The 24,309-nt window shown below is 40.0% G+C and overlaps 1 protein-coding gene across 1 annotated transcript; it reads left to right on the top strand.

Moving 5' to 3' along the window:
• Window positions 1-3,458: 3,458 nt before the first annotated feature.
• LOC132115157 (neuronal acetylcholine receptor subunit alpha-7-like) lies at window positions 3,459-23,872 on the top strand. The gene is made up of 10 exons (XM_059523558.1): window positions 3,459-3,628; window positions 4,350-4,489; window positions 4,874-4,918; window positions 5,491-5,600; window positions 6,362-6,441; window positions 7,624-7,791; window positions 9,825-10,019; window positions 21,727-21,813; window positions 22,436-22,545; window positions 22,672-23,872. The coding sequence occupies exons 1-10, from the start codon at window positions 3,574-3,576 to the stop codon at window positions 23,206-23,208; spliced, it is 1,527 nt and encodes a 508-aa protein (XP_059379541.1). The 5' UTR covers window positions 3,459-3,573; the 3' UTR covers window positions 23,209-23,872.
• Window positions 23,873-24,309: the final 437 nt, after the last annotated feature.

Raw genomic sequence — 24,309 nt, 5'->3', positions numbered from 1 at the left:
TTGTGACTTTAATATTTCTAAACTCCCTCTTAAATTGTCAAAATTCCACCAGCAAGTGCTTTTAGCATGGAAAATTTGCTACTCACACAATTTCTCTCCTCCTTCACTGCCTTCATATGGAATAATATCAATATAACGAGTGCCAATAGATCTTTATTTTTAAGAAATTGGTTTAACAGGGATATTAATCATCTGATTAATATGTTTGATAATTTTGGAAATCTTTTAACTTATGAACAATTTATGCGAATCCACAATTTCCCTGTGCATTTTAAGGAATTTAATTTGGTCATTAAAGCTATTCCTCCTACTCTTGTACATCTGGTTAAAAGTCATATTCACTACAACTCTATAGTAAGGACAAAACCAAAATTAATTTTAAACGGTCTTGAACTGATTGGTAAAATATGCAATAACAAGCATATTTACACTATTTTCCAAAAACAAAATAAAATAACACCAAGTGGAAAATGTTTTTGGAACTCTATTATTGATAATATTAATTGGAAGACTGCTTGGTTAATCCCATTTAAATATTGTATTTATAACAAAACTAAAGAAATACATTTAAAAATTTTGCATACCATCTACCCTGTTAAATCAATAATTTCAAGATATTCTGATATTGATGATTTATGTTCTTTTTGTAAAAATGAGAAAGAGGTGTTAACACTTTTGTTTTTTGATTGTAAAATTTCCCAAAAGTTTTGGAAGGAATTGGCAGATTTCATTTTTTCTCTTGTAAACGATAAATACTATTTTTCTTTAAAGGATATTATTATGTACTATGAAAATAATGTAAACAAAGGTCTTGAATACATTGTTAATTTATTCATATTGCTGGCGAAATTCTATATACATAAACAAAAATGTCTAAACTCATCCCCTATATTTAAAGTATTTTTAATTGAATTTGATTGTTTTAGAGTCATGCATGCTTTTGTCTGATCTCGTTTGGACTATTGTAGTTCCTTATATACTGGGATTATCCTAGGTCTTCGTGTCATGGCTTAAAATGGTTCAAAATGCCACAACCAGATATTTAAGTGGTGTTCGTAGCTTGAACATATCGATCGGTGGCCAGTGCATTATAGGGCTGAATTTAAAGCCCTGTTGCTTGTTTTTAAATCCCTAAATGGTCTGGCACCTCTTTTTAAACCAAGATAATTTAAACTTGAATAAGTCGGTCATATGCTTGCAATCCACAGAGATAATTCTCTGTCCTATCCAAGATCAAGACTGAAGCTGAGAGGTGAGTGGAGTTTAAATCTAAGTAAAAAACTAAATTTTTATCCTTGACTTTAAGTCATCATAATACATGAACTTATTTTAACAAAATTACCCTTTTTATTAATTTTTATTTCTGTTAAGTTTTTTTTTTCTTATCTTCTCTTATGTACAGCAGAGTGGTAATCTTTTGTTGTGTTTATTTGTGCTTTATGTATTAATTAATTAATTAATTAAGGTAAGATAAGAACCTAACTTGTTAAAGATTTTTATTCGAATGAAGTCTGTCAGACTTTACAGCTGTGCTCTTTCTAATACTGTTCATGTTAAGTGCCATTTTTCTAGGTGACATTATCATGCTTCAGACATGTTCATAGAAACAGTTATTGAATTTTCTGTAATTGCTAAAGCTTTTGGAGGGGGCTAACACTAAAGTGCATGAGATGCGACTGTATGATGGTGATATGAGAGGGCTCAGGTGTGACATCACAGAAAATAGCATTTAATCTGGCCTGTACATTTCATGCTGATACATTGGCCATCTGTCCATCTGCTGGGAATTGATCCAGCATGATGAAATAAAAATAGTCCATATTCGCTCGCTGCCTTTGTGGGGTTAAAAGTTGTCAGAGTGCTAGTAAAAGGGTAGGCCTATATCATCGTTCCCAGCTCAAAGACGTGGTGAAAGGCCACTTGGTCTAATTTTATTTCTTTCTGCTTAGTGAGCACCTTACAAAATACTGTTCAATAATTCTTCAATGTATGCATCCAGTATTTTTTTTTTATAAATAATAAAATCACTGTAGCTTTGAGAGAGTTGGATGTGTCTAAACACCCAGAGCTTCTTTTTTAAAGAAAACAAGACCTGTGCTTCAGTCCTCATCCCCAGTGGATCTCACTCTCCAATCCTTTCTCCGTTCCTCAATCCATTCCAGCTCTGCCATCCATCGTCCGCTTCAGCTCAAGAATCTGAATGTTCCTCACCCACCCATGCTCCACCTATGCCACCAACTCACTGTAAACATTTGTTTTCTCTGCCAGCAATGGGAGCTGATCCTAGCACAAGGCTGGCCCCAGAAGTGACAAATGCTCCTATCCTGAATTTCCCCTTTTTCTGTTCTGCAATCTACTTTCTGATCTCCAAATGTTCCTGTCTCAGCCTCCACAAGAGGCAAAGGACCAACTCCTTTTCCTTTACACTGTACTTTGCTGCAGAATCGTTCTTTTTTTAAATAGAAGTGGTCTATTCGCAGCCAGCCATGATTTATTTATTCCACTAGCAAAAGTGTCTGATAATAGACACCTTAACTTTAACTATGTTTGTAATCGGCACCATATTACTATCCACCAGCCAGACGATAAACAAACACAGACCATGAGTTAACTTCTGGCCTCATGCCCTCGAACATGCGTCTGATGAAACCATCTATACGTATTTAGTCTAAGGAAGCATAGGTCCATAAAAAGATTATTCTGTCCAAACTTTCTGTCCTACAGTACTGTACCTGCCTGTCAACATATGTATTTGCATACTTCCACACAACCTGTTTGCATAGATGTGATAAGTCATAAGCACATGAGGGCATGAGGTGAGCGGCTCCATGAAAAAACATTTTTTTTTAAACACTGCTATTAATTTCTTTATGTTTAAAGCTTTTTTAATGAGCAAAAAAAAATCACAGAGTGCACCTTTAAGATGTCTGTTCTTAACGTGCTGAGCAGCAAGTTGCAGAGCTTATTCTGGCTGGCTCGGTGTTCAGTGCAGTGAGGTATCTGCCAAGTCTCTGCTCCTATATTTCCCACCAAATGCAGCACCAGGAACTGTAGGAGATAAAAGAGTGTCTGAGAGTCACTGAAGCTTTGTGTGGATTGGGATACCAGTGTTCTGCACTGTAGTACATAACCTTTTTTTATTTTTTATAATTTCCACAGTGGTAACATATTTAATGAAATATACAAATAAAGAGAAGTAGAGCTATTCTCACTCCTACTCTTTTTTTATTACTTAGAGGATGAATTGGATAAAGTTAGAAATTAGACTGAAAACACAATTTTTTCAAGGATTGATTGATTGATTGAATTTTAGTTTTTGCAGTTTTCAGTTCTATTCTTTGATTCTAGCAGGATTTTTTATGGGAGAGAGAGAGAGAGAGAGAGAGAGAGAGAGAGAGAGACTAAAACATGTAGTGCTGGAGGAGGCGGGGCATTCTGCCTTTTGTTGATGCTGCTGCATGAGACTGTATTCACTTCTGCCTGCGGGACGCTGAGAAAGTCTCTTTACGACACTGAAACCTACATCACCTAGAGCTTTTCTATTCATTACTGCAATTTAACTTTCATAGGAACATGGGAATTTGGAAATATACTCTTTATTTTACCACCACAACCTGCCTATGGAGTGGTAAGAAACCTAATGGATATTTAATTATTATCCATAACTTTGTTAAATTATTGGCTTTTTTTCTCTTTTGCTTTATTTAAGTTATTTTAAGTCAGACTGTTCAATAATATTTCCTGCTTACTTGTAAGATTAGTGTTACATGTCTGCTGTATTTGGATTTCAATATTTCAGCTGCTACTGTGTCATCGATTAAAATTGATGTTTTGGTTTGAGGCTTGTTTATTTGAGGATACAGGCCAGAATGCCAATTCAGGTTAATAGGTAAGGACAGTATCGAAATCCGATCAAATGTTAGGTCATTATGTTGGCAGTTGACATTTGCACATGTATGTATACCATCATTTTACATACAAAAAGTACTTTAACATCTATAACATAATATCTTCATTGATGAGTTACATCAAGTTCTCTAAGCTGTTTGCTGTTCAAATCTGGAAAAAGGTTAAAAATAGTTCAAACAGGGAGTTAGATGCATACTTAAGGAAAGTGGTTGAGTCCAATCAGTCAGACTTCCTGGTGGAGATTTAATCGCTGAAACCCAGCAGAAAAGCTGGGTTTCAGATCAATACGCGTACATCCAAATGAGCTGGAACAGCTGCCTCTGTTGATTTGCAAGCGTTTTCCTAAATATCTCATTCACTGCACGCTGGAAGCAGTTCACAGTGCAGAATGACTGGAGGTGAAACTCTGCAACCGTGTAACACTGTTCATTCTCTGACAGTGTCACTTCAGGGAGAGCATCAGAGGAGACTTTACAGAGACTTGATGAAAGACTATAACCCGCTGGAGAGACCTGTGTTCAATGACACACAATCACTCACTGTGTATTTCAGCTTCAGTCTCATGCAGATTATGGATGTGGTAAGTTAATTCAATTATAAAAGATGAAACGCTTAACACACCCTAAAAAAGTATTACCATGAACAATAAATTACAAATACATTTAAATACATTACTTTCAAGGTTTAATAGAAATTATATAACATGAATGAATGTCAGTATATTCGGCTTCACACTTTAACCACATTTAAAAAATAAAAAGTGATTATGAAATGATTAAGAAGGCAGTCTACATTTCAATAATACATTTCAATCTAATTGTAATTAACATGTTTCCTCTTTTTAACAGTATGCTAAAGCATTGTGTCTTAGGGATTACAATTTACCATTAAAACTTGTTTTGGAAGTAGTTCTTTAATCATCTATTCAGTGTTTTCATGAGAATGCATCTTTGTCCATCGACAGGACGAGAAGAATCAAGTGCTTACAACCAACATCTGGTTGCAGCTGGTAAGACACCAACACTTGTCGCTGTCTGACAGACCGCTCACCAGCAATGCAGTTAACGGTCAAGTTCCTTTAATGTGACTCGTAAGACTTCTGTGGGTCTGTTATTAATAGCTGAATGTTAATAACTGTGAAGGTAATGCAATGGATTTGACTCTGCTTCCACGAGAGTCCTTCAAATGCTGTCCTTGGTTAATGCTGTACACCAGCACCAGTGTGCTTATGAAAACCTTATTAACTGCATTTAAAGATCTCAGCAGTCAGGAAATATAAATTGCATATCATTTACAGAACAAAAATTGAATGAATTGTGAATTATAATTCATGTTCCATGTATACAGCTTCATAAAATTTCTCCTCAAAGAAACCTTTGTGTATCTTCTTGTATGTGCATGTAACCTCTTTAGATTCTGATGATTATTTGACATATTTAACGCTTAAAGAAATCTATGTATACAGAGACTGATGTTCAAATTCAAGTTAATATCATGCTTAATTCAGTTTGCACCAAGCATACATAAACTGCCTTGTTATTCCTGACTGACAATGATGAAGTGATCTTCTCTTTATTTTAGTACTGGTATGACTACTATCTTCACTGGAACATGTCTGAATATCCCGGAGTGACGAGTGTACGATTTCCTGACAGTCAGATCTGGAAGCCTGACATCTTACTGTATAACAGGTTTGTTATCTTCACACAGATAGTAATCGATAAACCCATATATATATATATATATATATACATATATATATATATATAGCTTATCAAAAAAAGTGTTCCATAGAAACCAAACATATACCTTTAGAAATTAAAACCCTGTTAGGGAACGATTTTGTAAATTGCCTGGGAAACAAAAGTGCTGGTAACAGTAAATGGACACTGAGTTTGCACTACAACATGGAAAACAAAGGTTTGGCCTAATCTGTCACTGTCTATTGGAAAAGCAGTGAGCAGACGGTAAAGAATCAGCTTCAAGTGAATTTGCCACACAAGATGAAGTGTTTGCCACTATATGTTGAGGTCAAATGAATCAAGTCAGTGAATCTAAAATGCATCTACTGGTATATTTATTTATTGAAGAAGCATTCATTTTGTTAGTGAATCTTGGTTATGTTGGTTTAGCAGCCTGGCCCACTGTGGTCCTTTCTATGTGAATTTCTAAAACTGAATTCTATATTCTCAAACATGCCTCCACTATCTGAATGAGAATGAATTTAGGCAAACACATTTACATAATTGGAACATAAACCTGAGCATGGCACAAGGCAATTTTGATTTGTCATTTCCCTGAAATTCAGTAGTTTCTGCACAGCCATTAGTGGTGCAAAATAATTCAGTGTAGATGAAATGCATTTATTTGTATTGGACTAATCGGAAGTGTTAATGTTCATAAATCATTGTGGTGTTCTTTTTAGTTAAAATGATTCTTGTGTTCCTCACAGTGCTGATGAAAGGTTTGATGCCACGTTTCATACTAATGTGCTGGTGAATTCCTCTGGTGCCTGCCAGTACCTATCACCAGGTACTTTTCAGATGTTTATGATGCCACAAGTCATTTTGCCCACTTGATCTGAAAAAAAAAAAAAAAAAAAAGTATTCTACAAGGAGAAGATTGCTATGAAAGCCTTTTTCAGATCAGAGTAAAAAAAAAAAAACACGTATTATAATCAGACTCTGGACCAAGTCACAGTTGAAAGATAAAGTATAAAATTGCAAAATTAAAATCGCAATTACAAAAAAAGAAAGTCAGAATCTAAATTTAGTCACAGTTTCAATATATAAAGTTGCAATTACTTGGTGAAGGCAGCCAAGTTGAGATGTACTCCACTACTCGATTTATCTCGATAACTGTCCAATTATAGGACACTTCTGGTTGCGGAAGTAAAATTTATATGGCTGACAAATAGGGTATTTATGCAATGGTGTGACAAACTAAAAAGCTTTCCTGTGGCAAGATGCTGCATCAGCATCATTAATATCAGTACAATCCAAAACCACTTTTGTGTTAGCCTACAACATAAAAAAAAATGCATAGTGCACCTTTAAACTCATTTATATTATGCAAAATCAGCAAATATGTTATGCTAATATGGAGAGCTACATATAACTTTTCCTTGTAGGTATGCCTTCCTGACAAACTATTTGATGTGAATGGAGATTTCCCTGAGCAGCATTCACCTCTAATACTGTACATCATTTACTTTTCTCCTCCTGTTTCTTGCTTTGAAAGCTGAAGCAGCCTCTATCCTGAGATAAACATTTCATGAGTGGATGTAGTCCAGGCAGTGAGCTTGCACTAAATTCTTTTTGTAGTGACATTGAAGAGATTGCCTTCTCTTGAACCTCCATAAAGCTTTGTCAGAAGCCTATTATGCTTAATGGCAAAAGAAAGCAATGAAACATAGAGGGAAGATGTATTAAACAATCAATGGTTTGAGCTAAATTACATGCGTATGTCTTTAGTGGCACCTTCAATTTATGTTCGTCTTATTGAAAAGTTCCCCAGATGTTCATTTTCATCACCATTATGGTTTATAGAAATCGAATTTTCTAAGTTCTCTTATATGACAAAGTAATATTACTCATAATTATGATGATTAACGTCAAGTATTTTTTATAGTTGTTAATATAATGACTTTTTAAGGGCTTTATTACTCTCCACTAATACGGTTCCACATCAGTCAGTTCACATTTCTGTTCGCAGGGATATTCAAAAGCACCTGCCACATCGATGTTCGCTGGTTCCCCTTTGATCTTCAGAGGTGTGATTTGAAGTTTGGCTCCTGGACGTATGGGGGATGGTCTCTGGACCTGCAGATGATTGATGCTGACGTCACAGGATATATTGCAAATGGAGAGTGGGACCTTGTGGGTAGGGTGATATACATTACACATTATAATGCGCACTATTAACTCTTATGCTATGCCGAAAAATCCATTACTTAATTTGGTGTTCCTGGTTAAAAGTGTCCAGCCTTTCGAAAATTGCTTGTCAGTCTCTCATAATGCTATATGTTATCACCAAATCTTGTATTCAGACTTTTTGTGACATTTTTTTCAATCACAACAGGTTTTGTATTGCTTTTTTTTTTATCTGATGGTCATATGCCTTATTGATCTGTACTTATGCACCTCAGTTTTGGAGTATAAAAAAAATAAAATAAAAAAAAGAGTAATTTATGGATAACTGAGAAACAGAGGCTCACACTGTAAAAAAATAAAAATAAAAACCTGTGAAAATACTACAGTACAAACCTGTTAAATGGTTAACGGTTATTTCAGTAAACTGACGTTCCCAGAATTCTCGTTGCGTTGCTTTTCAAAATGTTTTTTTAATTAGATGTGTTTTCTTTGAAATAACTATGTTTCTTCTTCATTTTTTCTCATCTGTTATGTTTATTAGGGTTGTATGTTACATATAATGTTGTTTAATGTTTATTGCATTGATGGTATTTAGTGTCTGTGTGAATGACACTGTGCACCTTCTATGTATCTTATTATTTAAAAGCTACTTGTGATGGGCTTTGTTTCATCACACTACTTTCTCATCACCACCTGCTTTTGGTGGTTATCAGTGTATTACAAAGGTACAAAACAGATTTCAGTACTTCAATAAATGGTATATTCACATTATATCAGTTAAATTACGGTATTAAACTGTAAATTTAACGTAAAACCGTTAAACCTAAAATTATGTTACCATATTTTTTACGGTATAATTCAGCTGCCTGTTTTTTACCGTATATTTTACGGATTTTTATTTACAGTGCAGATCAATGAGGCTCAATCATTTCCATAAAGAAATACAAAACCCTTTGCTAACTGAATGGAAAACAAGTGGATAAAAAAAGTAAATATTTGGTAATAATTTAGCATAGCATATTGAGAGATTTGCAAGAAATCTTTTTTGTAGGACAGCCATTTTTGACAAGGACCACCCTGTTTCAGTAAGTTTTATTCCAATGCAATATTCTTAACTAGTATTTTTTGGAAAAGAAAATATTTTCCAAGTCAAAATGATGGAACATACCATGAGGGTTAGAAGAGTCAATCAGTATTTTATTGTTTTAAACACATACAGTATTTTAGTAGACTTCTAGTGTGCTTAAAATCTCAATATATATATATATGTATATATATATATATATATATATATATATATATATATATATATATATATATATATATATATATATATATATATATATATATATATATATATATATATATATATATATGTATACTCATAGATAATATTGTTGAAAGCCCACTTAAAAATAAAAAAGAGAGTACACATTACTGTTTTTTTCATTTACAAAGTGCACTGTGCAATTTTAATACGTTTTATATTAAAATACATTTGAAATCATGCTTAAGTAACCTTTTGTTGGGCTTAATTAAGTATCAGAAACAATACATTCAAATTGCACACAGGTTTTTTATTTCAGTAATAAGTACTTTAGTATGCCGTTCAAAACCCATAAGACCTTTGTTCATCTTCAGAACACAAATATAAAAAAGATATTTTTGATGAAACTCGAAAGTTTTCTGACTCTGCATAGACAGTAACGCAACTGACACATTCAAGGCCCAGAAACTTAGTAAGGACATTATAAAAATAATCCTTGTCACATCAGTGGTTCACCCTTAATGTTATGAAGCTACCAAAATAAATTTTGTGTGCAAAGAAAATAATGGCTTAATTCAACAATTTCTTCTCTTCCATGTCAGTCTTTGATGTGTGTTCACAACAGAACCAGGACACAAGTGTGTGCATTTGCTAGTTATGGCAGTTTTAAGCACAATATATTGTTTTTGCAAACAATGTGAATGAACAGTAACAGTGTTGAATGGTAATTGCACAAAACATAAATTTTCTAACGTTGCCAGTTATATGTTACACAGAGGTTCCAGGTCGGCGGAATGAGAGATTCTATGACTGCTGCAAGGAGCCGTACCCAGATGTGACTTTCACAGTGGTGATGCGGAGACGGACGCTATACTACGGTCTAAATCTGCTTATCCCCTGTGTGCTCATCTCTACTCTGGCCCTGCTGGTCTTCCTGCTGCCTGCTGACTCAGGCGAGAAGATCTCTCTTGGTGAGCTACACACTTAGTGCCTTTGTCATCGTTTTAAAATGCTAATGTTAAATATGATTATAAAGTGATGTCGTTGTAATTTTTATGTTAATAATAGTTAACTGTATTCATTATTGTATTAATTTACATATCTGCATTTAGTTTGAAATGTAATGTTTTCTGTAACTTCCTTGGCTAGAATTGTCTTCTTTTGAGAAAGTGGCAAGACATGGAAGAAAATTGTACACACTTCACCTTTAAAAGGTTATTATGGGAGTTAAGCATGACCAGCCTCTGTCATAACCAGAAGTGCATAAATGTCAAGTTTGCCATTTTAAAAACCATTAATTTTATTTCTCACACCAGCGAACCTCTCCATCCGTCCTTTTTTTTTTTTTTTTTGCTGACTTAGTGAAATATCCCCATTTAAGCCAACATCATATGAAATTCAGTTTGGCACAGGCACACAATATATGCCGAAATCCCTGTAAGCTACTGTAAGTGGCGTGAAGTAAGATTGATAACTTGCCAAAGATCGCCTCAGTGATTAATGCAGTTGGAGAGCTCTGAAGGCCAAATGCCTGCTGGATTTAGAGGATGCTGCCACAGTGAATGAGGGAACGCTCTGGAAGAGACCGAACCTGAAGTCACAGCAGAACACAATTTATTTTATTTTTTCATTTTGTCATTCCTAAATGGTATTAGTGGGATGAGACTGCCAACATTACTTTCCACAGAGTGAGTCATTGGCTGTTCCTCTGTGAGTTACTCAAGATCAATACTCTAAATACCAGCAATTAGCCGTCTTTGTATGATAACGTACACTGAAGTTTCATTTTATATAGCTCTGCTTAATTTTTAATCTAAGTAGTGCACTGAAGGAAGCTATTTTCTGGTAACCAAATTAAGACTTAACCCTGCTTAAGACTTAATAGCTTTTTTGCATTCTCTTTCATCACTTTGACAGTAGCCACTTATGTAGTGGAGACTGGGGCTAGCTGCCACACTTTTTACTCCAAGAGAACATTTCTCATAGTGGGTCAATTTTTGGACAGTAACCACATATTAGATGGATAGAATGTACTGATTTAGTTTGTACTGGTTGTTTGAAACTGACATACTATATTTAATTCAGTCATGAAACTCTAGATGGCTCGAGCTGATACTGTAGCTCCTTTACATGCAAACTGCTAGCAATCACATAATTTACTGTGGGGCACAAGCAGATTGGCCACTGTCAGGGGCGCTGCCAGGAATTTTGGGCCCCATGACAAAAAATCGATCTGGGCCCCCTCTGCATGGATTAAATACTGACACACATTCAGTTTTCACACACCTGTTCACGTTCACTTAATCCATAACCTACTGTACTTACGTAAGATACTCTACAGTCTACACGATAAACATTAGGACTGTTGTGCTGTATGCGCGCTGTAACGGGACGTCTTTTCACCTCATCCCTGCCCCTTCGGGTGCTGAGGCCATTGTTTCAGATCGCTAGTTCGCATTTTGGAAGTCTATCCATTCACTGTTATATTTGCACTACATTGTTACTGTGCAAGTCCTGTTATAATTACTTATTTACTTACCATATTTACTTCAGCATTGCACTAAGTTCATGTTATGTGACACAAATAAAAAGATTTAGAATCGACATTGTTTTCCATCATTTATTCCATCATTTATAATAACAATAGTAATAATACATTTTATTTGTGGGTGCCTTTCATAGCACTCAAGGACACCTTACAGATTAAAACAGTTAGAATACATTTCAAGGAGGCAATACAATAAAAAAACTAGACAATGTAAAGAATAAGAAAAAATAAAATAGAGAAAAAAGAAGCAGTTAAACATGAAGCTGTTTGAAGGTGAAGTTATGTGGGGTAGGCTAAATAACTATTAACTTTAATAACACATGGTTAACTTTAACACATGGTATGCAACATATGCAGTTCATAAGGTTTATGGCATGTTTTATGGTTTCATGACAACACTAGGGCACATATTAGTCAAGGCACAGACACAATCTTGTCAAGGAAAATAATGTCCTCGTCTTCACATGGGAGCACCATGCTCACAGGTATTGTCTCATTTAGTATGGTGTACTTGTTGCGTACACATCCAATCACCCTCTCCACATGGACCCTGAGGTGAGCTATCTGCCTTGTCTCCTCAACATCTTTTGCATCCAACTGGCAGCGTCCTCTTGTGAATGCAGGGACTTTCACTTCTGCACACATAAATCCGACGCTGTCCCTGATGTCAAATCCCCGATCTGCCAACACCAAGTCTCCGGGTAATAATTTATTTAGAAGACCACTGTTCTCAGTCACATGCTTGTCACTGACACGACCTCCCCATCCTTTGGAAATGAAAGAGATAGCTCCCTGTGGTGTAATGCCAATAAGATACTTGAGGGTGTGCCTGTGTTTGTAATGAGATAATGTCTGTGCTCTAGCTTTCAGATTTGATGCTCTCTCAATGTTAATTTCAAAGCAGTCCACAATAACTGAAACACGACTGCCAAAAGCCTCAACAAACTGATGTGGCATACTACCTTGCAAGCAATGTCGCTCAGGCCAGTGCACCAAAGGGCTAAGGTGTGTAAACATTGTAGCTATGGTGTCTCTGAACGTGGTGGAAACAGTCTTTCGGCCTATGCAGAAGATGTGTGCAATGTGCTGGATTGGCAGATTCAGCCTCAGGCGCATCAGAGTTAAGACGAGCATCTGAAAAGGCGAAAGTTTTCGGACAGTCTGTGGCAGGCAAAGAAGAAGCTGCTGCAGCACGCCCATCAAAAAAGCAAAACATGGAAGCCCAGTGTAGTACTTTACCTTCACATCATCATCTTTAAAGAAATGCTCATCCATCTTCTTTTGGGAGAGCTCTTTCTTCAGTATCCTGTTCTCCTTCAGCAAGCGGTTAATTTCAGCACGCCTGTGGCTACAAAAACTGCATTCCTGCTGTTCTCTGTTGGTATCCTCCCGTGACCTCTGTGCAGCTTCATCTGGAGGTGCAGCATCATCCACCTGTGACCTCTGTGCAGCTTGCTGTCTCTTCGTCCTCCGGTTAAAACGCTGTGTGTGTGTTGTTTTGACTTCTGTGTGGCCAAGGTGTAATGATGGTACCCAGTCAGGATGACACTCCAGCATTTCATGGGCTGGTTTGCCTGAAAAAACGTACTCGGTTACTAACGTAACCTCGGTTCTCTCTAGAAGAGGGAACGAGTACTGCCTCTTAGCTAAGACGCTACGGGAAAAGTCTCTTTTCACGAAATACTGAAGCAAAAAATTATCCTTAATTTTTAATTTTTGTAAAGCGCATTTGCAGCAGTACACAGCCATAGGCGAGACGGCTCGCTCGCTCATTGGCTGCTCTGCAGCAAGTGCACAGCCTATCGAGCGCAGGCTGATGCAATATCAGACCAATAAGGGCGATTCGCACCCTTCACGCCACTTCCCGCCGAAATGGGTGTGGCCCAACCCTATAAAAGGCTGACTCACCTGATTTATTTAATTGCCTAAGCGAACCAGAGTGAATCGTACGCACGGCAGAGAACGCAGTACTCGTTCCCTCTTCTAGAGAGAACCGAGGTTACGTTAGTAGCCGAGTACGTTCTCTTACGAGAGTTCTCTCGTACTGCGTCTTAGCTAAGACGCTACGGGAAAAGTCTCTTTTCACGAAATACTGAAGCAAAAAATTATCCTTAATTTTTAATTTTTGTAAAGCGCATTTGCAGCAGTACACAGCCATAGGCGAGACGGCTCGCTCGCTCATTGGCTGCTCTGCAGCAAGTGCACAGCCTATCGAGCGCAGGCTGATGCAATATCAGACCAATAAGGGCGATTCGCACCCTTCACGCCACTTCCCGCCGAAATGGGTGTGGCCCAACCCTATAAAAGGCTGACTCACCTGATTTATTTAATTGCCTAAGCGAACCAGAGTGAATCGTACGCACGGCAGAGAACGCAGTACTCGTTCCCTCTTCTAGAGAGAACCGAGGTTACGTTAGTAGCCGAGTACGTTCTCTTACGAGAGTTCTCTCGTACTGCGTCTTAGCTAAGACGCTACGGGAACCTCATGTAAAACGCTGTGCGCGCAGGGATCACACACCAATAAACCTGAAGCAACGCCCAGGATTTACAGTGCACAGTCGACCGAGGGACTCACAGAGAGTCCAGGACAGGAGAGGAGGGGGAGCCCTCCGTCCCATATCTAGCAGCACCCGTAGACGCGGCAATACAACATCACACAGTCGAGGCAAGGCCTGACCAATGTGGCAATGCGGGTCTTACGCAATACTGCCCATATAACAGTCGGCAGTGCATAATGCTCACGAACTCAGAATCCCCATCAGGGCCCTGATTCGGCTATACCGACAGCAGCCTTGCTTGCAAGGCGGGAACCTCCAGGTTATAGAACCTGATAAATGCAGACGGCGAGGCCCAACCTGCCGCCATACATATATCCTGCAAGGGGATCCCAGTTTTACCACGCCCACGACGAGGCGACGCCCCTCGTGGAGTGTGCTCTGACGCCCAGTGGGCACTGACGGCCCCTGGAAGTGTAAGCTAACGCTATGGCGTCAACTATCCATCTGGATAGAGTCTGTCTTGAAACAGCCATTCCCTTGGAACGTCCACTGAACGAGTCAAACAGCTGCTCGGTCTGTCGAAAGACAGCGGTGCGAGACACATAAGCTCTTAAAACCCTAACAGGGCAAAGAAGACTCGAGTCTCCATCCTCTCCTGACACCGACAGGGCAGACAGGGCAATAACCTGAGCCCGAAACGGCGTGTTGAGGGACTTTGGCACATAACCGTGCCTAGGTTTGAGTATGACCCTTGAGTCATTAGGCCCAAACTCCAAGCACGACTGGCTCACCGAGATCGCGTGCAGGTCACCCACACGCTTCACTGAAGCGAGAGCCAACAAGAATACCGTCTTGAACGCCGCTGGATGCTGGAGGATAATCGATTGGATAGGCTCAAAAGGGGGACCCTTCATGGCCTCCCAAACCGCCGCGAGGTCCCATATAGGGACTGACGGAGGTCTGGGAGGATTCAGCCTCCTAGCTCCTCTAAGGAAGCAGATGACCAAATCGTTCCTTCCTATTGACTGACCGAGCGCTGTTTCAGAAAACGCTGCGATGGCCGCCACATAAACTTTGAGCATGGATGGGGCTCTGCCCTTATCCAACAGCTCCTGTAGGAAGGAGAGAACCTCCGTCACCTCACAACTAAGGGGTGAACATCCCCGAGCTGTACACCAGCTGGAGAACACCGACCACTTCGAGGCATACAGCCGTCGTGTCAACGGAGCTCTAGCCTGAGTGACCACTGAGAGATCAGCGGGTAACCGTTGAGCGCCCACACATGGAGGGACCACAACTCCGGTTGAGGGTGCCAAATCGAGCCCCTGGCCTGCGAGAGGAGGTCCCTCCTCAACGGAACTGGCCACGGGGTGATGTCTGCTAACCGCATCAAATCTGGGAACCATGGTTGGTTCTTCCAAAAAGGTGCTACAAGCAGTATTAAACATCTCATTTTCACTCACCCGTTCTATCACCTGCGGAAGGAGGGAGACGGGAGGGAAAGCATAAAGCGGGCAGCACGGCCATCTCCGTGACAGCGCGCTTTCGTTCTTGGAAAAGAACGCGGGGCAGTGAGCGTTTTCGTGGGACGCGAAGAGGTCAACCTCCGCCCTGCCAAATCTCTCCCACAACAGCCAGACTGTTTGCGGGTGTAGAGACCATTCACCCGTGGGAATGTTGTTTCTGGACAGCCTGTCTGGACCCTGATTCTGTAGCCCAGGCACATGAACTGCCCTCAGCGAGCGCAAGTTGCGCTGAGCCCAAACCAGGAGGCGTTCCGTCAGCCTGTACAGGTTTCGGGACCCGAGACCGCCCTGGCGATTTATGTAGGACACCACAGACATGTTGTCCGAACGGACTAAGACGTGGCGGCCCTTGATTCGGGGACAAAAGCGCGTCAGCGCGTTCTCCACTGCCAGCATTTTCAGACAGTTGATATGTTGGAGCTTTTCCCGTTCTGACCACAGGCCAAAGGACGGTCTGCCCTCGAGCAGCGCTCCCCATCCCGAAGTGGAGGCGTCCGTCGACACCATCTTCACTTTCGAGGAAGTCCCCAGGTTTACACCTGATTGGTACCAGTCGTTTGCTGTCCAGGGTTTCAGGGCTGTAACGCAGCTCTGATTGACCTTGAGACGCAGTCGACCAGATACCCACGCACCGCACGGTACCTGCGCTTTCAGCCAGAACTGCAGGGGGCGCATGCGGAGCAGGCCGAACTGCAGAACTGGAGATGCTGAGGCCATGAGACCCAGCATCCTCTGACATTCTCTGAGCGAAACGGTCGCGCCGCAGCGGAGAGAACTCGTTTCGTTTTTACAGAAGCCACGCGCAGTGTGTGACATAGTGTTTGTGGGCACTGAGGAGTGGGCACGTTTACTATGTGGTGCGCGTGACCGATCTGAGTCGATCTTATAGGTGCGAGCCCTGTGTGCAGGGCTGTGCTTACATGTGGAGATGGGCACTGAGGAGTGGGCATCGTCACTACATTTATAGCACCATCGGCCGTGGCTGGACGAACGTGCACGGGTTTCGTTTTTACAGAAACCATCCTCACATCCATACAGGAACGGGGGTCTCGAGCTGCGTTGCTGAAGCTGTTGTGATAACGGCTTTTGTGTGCAGGCAAGCGGGCAACTGTGCAGGCTTGCGCGTTGCAGAAAACGCTGAGACAGTCACAATTCCTGGAACTGACACAGCGGCGCGCTTGGGTGAGAGCTCGGCCACAGCGGAACTCCTACACCGGCGCTTCGATGAAGCAGCCATCGTGTGTAGTGCAGACGCAGCCTGCTCAGCAGCAGAAAAGATTCGCGCGAGCAGAGGTGACGTCATGCAGCAGGCTATAGATGGCAACACCGCTTTCGTCCGCCGTCCAGCAGAGGGTGGACAAAGGTGCGTCGCTATCGCCTGTTCCACCGGCGGAAGTGACTGGTAGTTCCTGTTTTAGCATCATCCAGTGTGGAGAATGCTAGTGAGACAGACGAATGAGTTCGCGCTGAATATGGAGCGTTCCAAGCCTTTGCCACCTCTTCGTGAAGCTCAGGAAGAAATGAGGCGGGCTTTGAGAAGTACGCACATCCGAAAGGAAACTACCATCCAGCCAGGAACGAGGGGGGGGGCGCTGGTGCAGACCACTCGAGGCAGAGACTCGTCACGGCCAGCGTGAGCACTCGCCTCGGCTCCTTCTCGATGTCAGCTCGTTTGCTGGGCTTCTGAGCAGAAGACGCAAGATCCTCGGAGCTCGCCCAGCCCTCACTGCCCGAAGCTAGCAGAGAGCGCGTGTCCTCTTCCCCCGATGCGGCCCTGAGATCGACCTCCTCGGATGACGCGGCGGCAAACAGCGGGCGCTGCCCATCGGGAAGCGACGCAGGGAAGGCCGGTGAAGCAGGGCGAACCGGCGAGCTCAGTTGAGCTGAAGACTGTTCCGGAATCCGCTGGAAGCTGCGCTTTTACGGCGCCTCAGCGCAGCGGAGAATGCAGGCTCAGAGAAAAAGGCCAAGCGAGTCCTCAGAGTCACCATGGCAACAGCTCGCAGTGAGGGCATCCGCCGCTAGCGAGTGCGAGCGCTGCATGATCTTCACCCAGGCAGGAGACACAGATGACGTACCGGTCTCCCTCGCTGAGTGGGGCTCTGACGAGCCGCAGGAAGGCATCTTAAAAAAGACGCAAGCTCTTTTATGAGTGTGTGTCGCAGGGCGAACACACACACACGCATAAAGAACAGTTGGATATAACAGATCTGAAAGGATATGTGCGCCGGAGAGCGCAGCAGGAACGGCAGTGGAAGGCGGAGAAGGCCAGCAGCTTCAGAAGTGGCTCGTCCCGCTGAGATGCCTATCAGACGCCGATTGCTTCCTTCATGATCCAGCGATGTGTGAGCTTCGCTGAAGAGATGAAAAATCAGGTGAGTCAGCCTTTTCGAGCTCCTTTTATAGGGTTGGGCCACACCCATTTCGGCGGGAAGTGGCGTGAAGGGTGCGAAGCGCCCTTATTGGTCTGATATTGCATCAGCCTGCGCTCGATAGGCTGTGCACTTGCTGCAGAGCAGCCAATGAGCGAGCAAGCCGTCTCGCCTATGGCTGTGTACTGCTGCAAATGTGCTTTACAAAAATTCTAAATTAAGGATAATTTTTTGCTTCAGTATTTCGTGAAAAGAGACTTTTCCCGTAGTGTCTTAGCTAAGACGCAGTACGAGAGAACTCCCATAAGAGAACTAAACAGAATTTCTTAGTATGTGCTTGCAGTTGTCTGAATACCTGCTCATCCAAATAACTCCACACTCAAGTGTAAAGTTGATCGGATGAACGGTTACAGATACATAATGTAACAGTTACATACGTTATAGAGATTCCTTTCTTTATAGCTTAATTTTATAGCTATGCAGCCAGCTAACTTAGTTTTGCAAAGTTATCTAGTTACTCTTTCGTAATTGAAGTTAATGTTACGGTTGTTGTGTTAAGACTTGATTTCCATTGTTTTTTTTTCAAGCGGGAAAGCTGAAAAATTGTACTCCATTTGTTGTACGTTTTCCACGCTGATCGTGAGAACGATTATGACAGTTTACAATGCAACATGCGTTCACCATTCTGTCGTTTTTCTAAACTGAATAAGCCTACTTCTAAAATATACAAATACGCTTCTCCCGTAACCTCCGTGTCCTAAAATCCCACAATGCCTTGCGTTACTGTGATCCGCTCACGTCACGATCCCGCGCTATATACTGACTAGATATCCAAACGGCCCTTATCCGATCGCAATCCAATGACAGGGACGCACATTTTGAAAGACAATAGCCTATATGATGCATTTTGAATGTCCAATAGTCCTCAAATAACATTATACTCCAATATCATCTAATTAACGAAAACGCGACATAAATTTCGTCATAATTTCGTCATCAGATATTATTTTTAGCTGGATCTGCAACTAACAAAACACCGTCACCGATGAGTGCACTAAGGCAGGGCCAAACCATTTCATGCAGATACAGGGGGGTGGTCGGTCAATATGGATGTTTTATTTTTTGGTTAATGGTGATATTTAACTTTTATTGCCAAAATAAGTAAAATCAAAGGCATCATTCATTTTATTATTATTTGAAATATACTCAATGATGATGTTTTATATAGTGTATAATATAATAAAAATTATACAATTAGTTTTTACCTATTTGTCGGGCCCCCTGTCAGTCAGGGGCCCTTGGAATTGTCCTAACTTTTCCCCCCTATATGGCGCCCATGGCCACTGCTGATTTTGTTGCTAATTGCTTGCTCACCATTTAAATAGCCTGATTCAGTGTTCGCTGTAAGCTGGTCCTTTAGAGTTCCTCTTAATCCCTCCACAGTGTTGGGAAGGTTACTTTGGAAATGTAATCGGTTACAGATTACAAGTTACCCTATTTAAAATGTAATAGTAGTGTTACTTTTTAAATTACTTTAATAAAGTAATTTAACTAATTACTTTTGAGTACTTTTTGATTACTTTTCTAAATCTCTAATGAATGTTTATTTGCAAGTGTTAATCATTTTCAAACATTTACACCATGCAGGTTTAACCTTACAGTAGTGCTCAATACTGTCAGATTTTCACCATCCTTCATCACTTGAATTAAGATGATCACATTTGAACACATCCACCACACAATCAGACTTTAGTATTGCCTTTTACTTTGAGATTCATCTGAAGTTCAATGCCAATTTAAAATCAAAAGAAATAGTTTATAGATACTGTTTCTGAACCCAAATATTTGCATAACTACAGGAAACACTGCATCTAACAATGGTTTGGGGATAAATAGTTAATAAAAAAATACAATCATATACATCAACTCAAATACGGTTATCTAATAAGCATGTGTCCTATTCTGCGAACTAAACTCCTGAAACATTGATGTCTTTTTGAAACACTGCTGTCTCTTTGTATATGATATGATGATAGTTTCTCAAAATAAGTCAAATGCTCATGAACTCACAGCAGTTCTAGAGATTATGTTTGTGTTCATATACTTATATATTGAGGCAGCAGAGGCTGAAAACACTGAAAGCTTCAGTTGGTCTAGTGTAGTTAATGAAACTGCATGTCTGCGCCATTCATTTCCACGAAGGGCGGACTGGGGGAAAAAAAATTAGGCTGGGAAATCTCACACTCATACACCAACAACACATTCTGAAACATGGACAACTCTATTTTGTTTATGGAACTGACATGAAAAAGATTTAAATCCTTAGGTTGAGGGACATGCAAAATAATTAAGAGTTCTCTCCTGAACTGCACCTTCACTTCCATTATCCATCCATCCTCTCATGACTTTAATACTGAAGATTTTTATTTGACTTTTACCATGTTTTGTAAGTGCATTTTAGTTTTTTGGCAAACTAATTACCACTTGTATTTATTTTTACTACAAATTCCATGGTTAAGCTCTGGTTAGTGCCATACTATATAGGCTAAATTAATTTCCCTAAGGGTTGTGTTTTTGTCTGCATTAGCTCCCCCTAAACCGATGCTAAAATATGATTATTTGTCTGCGAAATTATTATTGTAACATTACAATAGATAATAATGATGTCGTTTATACAGTATTTTGAGTGAGTGTGAGCAATGAGCTGTTGTTGCTTGACTGAGTAAACAAAGACAAAACTACAAGTATCTTTACAGATGAAACTGACCTGCACTTGAAACCCTGAACAGAAGTGTCGCTTTTCTTCCCCAGCTGTGCTCTTCCACAGTCCACTCCACTCTCTCGAGTCTCGCATTGATTACTCGGAGTCTGATCCAAACCGTTTGGCGGATGCGCGGAGAGCGCGCGAGCCCAACCATTGCCAGTCAACACTAACCGATTCATGATTTATTAGAGATTAAATTATCGAATGGCGGATTCGGAAATATGTACATTCGGCGTGCAATTATACAATAACAATATTAAAATAGCGGGCCAAATCGTCTTCCAGTCCACCGGGAATTGTCCTGGTTCTCCCCAGTCAGCGCCTGGTATCCACAGACACGCAGAACATGCAGGATTCATAGATTGTCGTTTTGCGGCTTAATATTCACAGACACTCCCATATCACGTTTTGATTAAAGTGTACTGACCTACTTTTTGTTTATTCTTCCAAATTGTGGCATATTCCGTCCGCGTTAGGCTGATTTCCATTTTAATGACTGGATTCTACGAACCAGACTGTTTTCGCGTCGCGGAGATTATGGGCTGTATGTGCAATTTGGGAAAGAGATAAGCTGTAGTGGATGTGTGTAAATATTAAAATGTAACCCCCTTTGTAATTGTTATAAATTTCATAAGTAACTGTAATTTAATTACTAATTTTTTCTTAGTAACTGTAACTGATTACAGTTACATTTATTTTGTAATTAAATTACGTAACGCCGTTACATGAAACTAGTTACTCCCCAACACTGTCCCTCCACCTCCTCCAGCTCCACTTCTTACATCCTCACATCAGTGTTTTTGTGTATCTATTGCCAGTAGAATGTCTATTCTAAAACTATTAAGAGTTGTCATGATTGAAACAACAAGCCTGGGTTTCCTCTTTATCTGTTTACAGTTTTATGGTTTCATGTGAAAATGTGTCTGTCACATGTACAATGAGGGAGTTATATATTTGTTTTGATTTTCAGGGATCACAGTCCTCCTCTCTCTGACGGTTTTCATGCTTCTGGTAGCAGAGATAATGCCCGCAACTTCAGACTCTGTGCCTTTAATAGGTAAGGCCAACCTACGATGTACATAATGATGTCAGACGTGTGATCGACTGAATTGAATGAATTGATGTGTTAGAATAATTTGGTCAAACCACTTTGCCTTATAAATCATTGTAAATTAGAACTTTTGTAGTAAAACTTCAAAAACAATTGGGAACTTATGAGAGCTTTAATAACTTACTTGGATTAGTAACTGATACAATCCATCTGAATACAGTCAGTAAAATGAACTTTGCAACATTACCGACCCTATGAAGCTGGAATAATTTAATCCCTTGATGAAAAGAAATTCACTTAATTGTAAATTGTAAATCTTAAACAATTTAGGGGGAACATGGTACAATAATGGTATCAGATGGTATTCAGGTAATACTTTGGGTTATATATACCACAGTATTAAAATTAATGTATGATGCCATTAATATGTTACTAATCTATGGTACAAAGATTTTTGCTTACTTTTTGTTTTACAAACTCCAAAATTTAGTCAAAATACATTTGTGGTAATCGACAGATACTGTCAGTAGATTTTTCTTTTATTTAATCTCAGTGTCTGAAACAAGTTTTATTTTAAGCAAGATTTTCTCTAGGTTGTTAAATGTAATTCTGTCTGTCCTTTGATTAGCTCAGTATTTCGCCACCACCATGGTTATTGTCGGCCTGTCTGTGATAGCCACAGTCTGGGTATTACAATACCACTACCATGACCCGGATGGAGGAAAAATGCCAAAATGGGTGAGGATCTCATTGCTGCTTTTATTTCTTCTTACCATACAAACCCATCTGGCTGAATATAATGGTATTTTGATTACTTCCACTGTTTGGAAAACAGTGTTATTTAGTAGTTGATTTTTCTGTCAGACCCGTGTGGTGCTGTTGAACTGGTGCGCGTGGTTCCTGCGGATGAAGAGGCCTGGTGAGGACAGAGTTCGCTCAGCTTGTCACAATAAGCAGCCGCGCTGCAGCCTCTCCAGCGTGGATCTGAACATCAGCACTGGAGCCGCGCAGTCCACCAATGGAAACCTGCTGTACATCGGCTTCCGTGGAATGGACACTATTCACTATGCCACTTCACCTGATTCAGGGGTGATCTGCAGCCGGCTCGTCGCCTCGGGTGAGGAGGATGTGCTGCTCCCTGGGGCTCAGGCATCTTCCTTTAGTAGCGGCCCTGGAGAAAGTGAACTGTCGAAAATCTTGGATGAAGTTAGGTACATCGCCAAACACTTCCAGGACCAAGACGAGGAGGAGAGTATGTGTAATGAGTGGAAGTTTGCAGCATCTGTCATTGACCGTCTTTGTCTCATGGCCTTTTCTCTGTTCACCATCCTCTGCACCATTGGTATCTTAATGTCTGCCCCTAATTTTGTAGAGGCCATTTCCAAAGATTTCTTTAGCTGAAGCCTTCGCATAGATGTTTGCACTTCTCAGAGCCTCTTAAGTGTCATAATAGATTTCTTTAATAGATTAACTAAAATTTTATTTGAACTAATTGTTCATCTAAAAAAGAGATTCACTTTGTATGGAAATGAGCAGCGTGAACATTTTGCTTAGGTTCTTCTTTAGTATTTCATGCAAGAAATTAATTATACAGACATTAAGATGAGTAAATGATTTATAAATCATGAACCATTCCTTCATGACTGGTCTCAACATATGTTTTTGAGTGTTAGTGTATTAGTGTATGTATAAATTGATGTATTAACTGAAGTGTGCACCGGAGACAGGACTGTAGCCTCATGTGCACTTTATAAAAGCTTATAATTTATTGTTTGTTTTCATAAATGTATCCATTTGCTTTACACACATATGCATCTATGACTTTCTGTATTGTTATATCTGCCATTATGCTTTCTCCATACTTCTCACTGCTGTTATATATAGTCTTTTATTGTGCGTCTTATAACTGCTGGAGAATCAGTCAGTGTATGCGATGATATGAAGGTGGATACCCCCCCACCCTCATTATATTGTATAGTATGATGACAAATAAACATATTTTTGTAGGTTGTTTATGATCTGATTCAAACTTAGAAAATGTGTTAAAATTGTTGTGACTGAAAAACACTACATTAATCACTCAGAAAGTGTTAGGAAAACAATATTGTCCTTTCTGTCTAACTTCATTTAACAACCTGTTCTCAGATCATAAATACCAGAATATTGTTTGACATGTAGAGAGAGTGTAACATCTCCATCTGGTGGCTGGTAATAAAACTGTGTAATATAAGGCACTGCAAAGCCAGGACATGTTGGGGTCATAAATGCTTCACACTATATTACATCACCATATGCCTTTATGAATTTTTAGATGCTATTTTTGAGGCATTTTTCTCTCTCTCTTTTTTCTGGTTCCCTCAGTGTATATCAGCCCAAACTTAAATTATTCATCTTATTATAATCTGGAAAAACAGGTTCCCATTTTAGGTCTCATTTATAGGTTATTTCACTCTAAAGATGATTCAGCAACATAAACTGGTATTTCAGTTAAAAAACAAGATG

This window comes from Carassius carassius, chromosome 3, assembly GCF_963082965.1.
Source record: "Carassius carassius chromosome 3, fCarCar2.1, whole genome shotgun sequence".
Lineage (NCBI taxonomy): Eukaryota > Metazoa > Chordata > Actinopteri > Cypriniformes > Cyprinidae > Carassius > Carassius carassius.
The sequence above is the reverse complement of the archived record's forward strand: the minus strand, read 5'-3'. Positions and strand labels throughout refer to the sequence as shown.